The sequence below is a fragment of the Perkinsus marinus genome (genome assembly GCF_000006405.1).
Source record: "Perkinsus marinus ATCC 50983 genomic scaffold scf_1104296943450, whole genome shotgun sequence".
Lineage (NCBI taxonomy): Eukaryota > Perkinsozoa > Perkinsida > Perkinsidae > Perkinsus > Perkinsus marinus.
In genome coordinates, this window is record NW_003211836.1 from 1 (window position 1) to 2169 (window position 2169).

Here is a 2169-nt window from a genome sequence, read left to right on the forward strand (position 1 = left end):
CTGGTAGGGCCGAAGTGTCACCCCTCGGAAATGGCAAACCTCACTTATCATCTACTGTGACGGTGAACACTAATACTGTTCTTGACGGCACTTCAGTGTTGCCGACTCGAGTCACCTCCTTTACTCGATTGCGGAGATGTAGAGCCCAGTAGTATTGAAAGAGCCGCTCCATTAGTCCTTCCTTCGTCCCACCACTGCATGATGAACTTCCCAGCCGACAACCTTATGCAGGATGATCGAGTGAACCATTGGAACGACATTTGGATGAAACCATCGATATTGGACACTACCCTCTATGGTTTTAAGGACCTCACTTACCAGGATGTTACACCTGCGTGGCTTACCAACATACTATTCCCGACCGATTTGGAAAACTGGTCGCCAGAGAAGATGAAGTTTACCGTAATGAAGGAATTCCTCATCTTGTTGATGATATCTTTTTTCAGACTCAAATTATGCGTGAATACTGGTGGGCTTCTTGGGTGGTAGTCGCCTTTTACCTCCTCGGAATTCTGGTGGGTCAGCGTATGATGAAGAATCGTCAAGCGTTGAAATTAAAGAAGCCGCTTGCCATGTGGAACCTCTTCCTCGCTGTATTCTCCTTTATTGGTGTCACTAGAACTCTCCCATTGTTGTTGGCTGGTACGTGGTACAATGGTCCCCTTTACTTTGTATGTCGTAATGCTAGTGATTCGTATGGCAGGGGGCCTTGTGGCTTGTGGATAAGCCTGTTCATGTACAGTAAATACGTTGAGCTCATCGATACAGCCTTCTTGGTGTTGAGGAAGAGGAATGTTAACTTCCTTCATTGGTTCCATCATGCTACTGTATTGCTCTACTGTTGGCATGCAGGAGCCTATGAACAGCCTACCGGTATCTTCTTCGCTACTATGAACTATATGGTCCATTCTATTATGTATTTCTACTACTTCCTATCGTCAGTTGGTCATAAGCCTAGGTGGGGCCTTACTGTTACCATCTTACAGATCTCTCAAATGTTTGCTGGTGAGCTTTTGGCGTTTACCTCCTGGTTTTTATCTTCTCTTTAGGTATGTTTGTGGTAGCAGTACATTACTACTCCATCTCTCACGTTCCCAATTGTGACGGTGCTTATGAGGACCTCGTTGTTGCCTTCTTGATGTGAGTCCCTGAATGGCATTGCCGCTTATTCATTTCCATTCCATCTGTGCAGGTATACAGCTTATATGCTTCTCTTCGTACAGTTCTTCGTTGGACGTTATATGGCGCCTAAGAAGGTCGGTAACACTAAGAAGTCGGATTGACCTCTTACATTGAATTTGTGTGGAGCACCCATTATCACTGTGATAGTCGAACTTTTTCCATAGTTGAGAAAACGATATCGCCATTCTTTCGTAACCATTAATCTGCTTATACGTTGCTACTACTATTACATGAGCAGTGATAGTCGGTCCTAGTGGTTGGTTCAGTTGGTATGTTAGTCATATCGTTGGATAGTCTTTGATAGTTGTCTAGAGCAGTAGTGGTGGTAATAGTCAGCACAGTGGAAGTGTCGTTCTACTCAATACCATTTGCAATTATACAATAAGACAGGCTTTATTCTCATGGTGGTTGTCGTCGTCGTTGTCGTTGCCACACTACTGCTATAACGCTGCAAGTATGAATACTACCACTACTCCTATCTGATCATCATCAATGCATCGACTACTACTGCTAGTATTTAAAACTTGAAAAATTTATATCGCTTACGGTTTCCCTTGGCATTCGAGGCTAAGGCAGTATCACCAACATTGGGCGGCTTTGGTTTATAGTGGTGGGGTACTACTACCTTGGAGGGCAGCAGGGCCGTTTGCTGTGAATAGTTCTTCTCGTCAATGCATCCCTTACTCTCGTGACTTACTTGTAATTGACCAGCAGGATCCGGTTGACATATGATAACGTCATGGATGTTCGTAATGTTCAGAATGCCAGGGAGTCTCCGATGGTACTTCCTTTGTGGATTTAACTTACAGATGCTCATCGGTGAGTAGTTGGGCGGTCCGCCGAACGACTTCTAATGCGCTTTTGGTTGTGGCTTATAGAAGCCTCTAGAAGAAACCCTCATTGGTGCCACTCGGGACTCAACCGCAGCATTCGTACGCCATGTCATCAATCCTCCATCGAGTATACGCTTACCTGATCCTCGTCATT

General features: G+C 44.9%; 1 protein-coding gene across 1 annotated transcript; it reads left to right on the top strand.

Moving 5' to 3' along the window:
* The first annotated feature begins 183 nt into the window (after positions 1 to 183).
* Pmar_PMAR025308 (fatty-acyl elongase, putative) lies at positions 184 to 1709 on the top strand. Its single transcript, XM_002781191.1, has 4 exons — positions 184 to 402; positions 447 to 1005; positions 1050 to 1140; positions 1193 to 1709. Exons 1-4 carry the CDS (start codon positions 199 to 201, stop codon positions 1281 to 1283), a joined length of 945 nt encoding a protein of 314 aa, XP_002781237.1. The 5' UTR covers positions 184 to 198; the 3' UTR covers positions 1284 to 1709.
* The last annotated feature ends 460 nt before the right edge of the window (positions 1710 to 2169 follow it).

What these genes read in the sequence shown, in the direction of transcription:
- Pmar_PMAR025308 (XM_002781191.1), top strand. Translation starts at nt 199, where the DNA reads ATGATGAACTTCCCAGCCGACAACCTTATGCAGGATGATCGAGTGAAC. An exon ending in CAGAGAAGATGAAGTTTACC is followed by an intron (nt 403 to 446) that starts GTAATGAAGGAA and finishes ATCTTTTTTCAG; the next exon opens with ACTCAAATTATGCGTGAATA. An exon ending in CTCGTTGTTGCCTTCTTGAT is followed by an intron (nt 1,141 to 1,192) that starts GTGAGTCCCTGA and finishes CCATCTGTGCAG; the next exon opens with GTATACAGCTTATATGCTTC.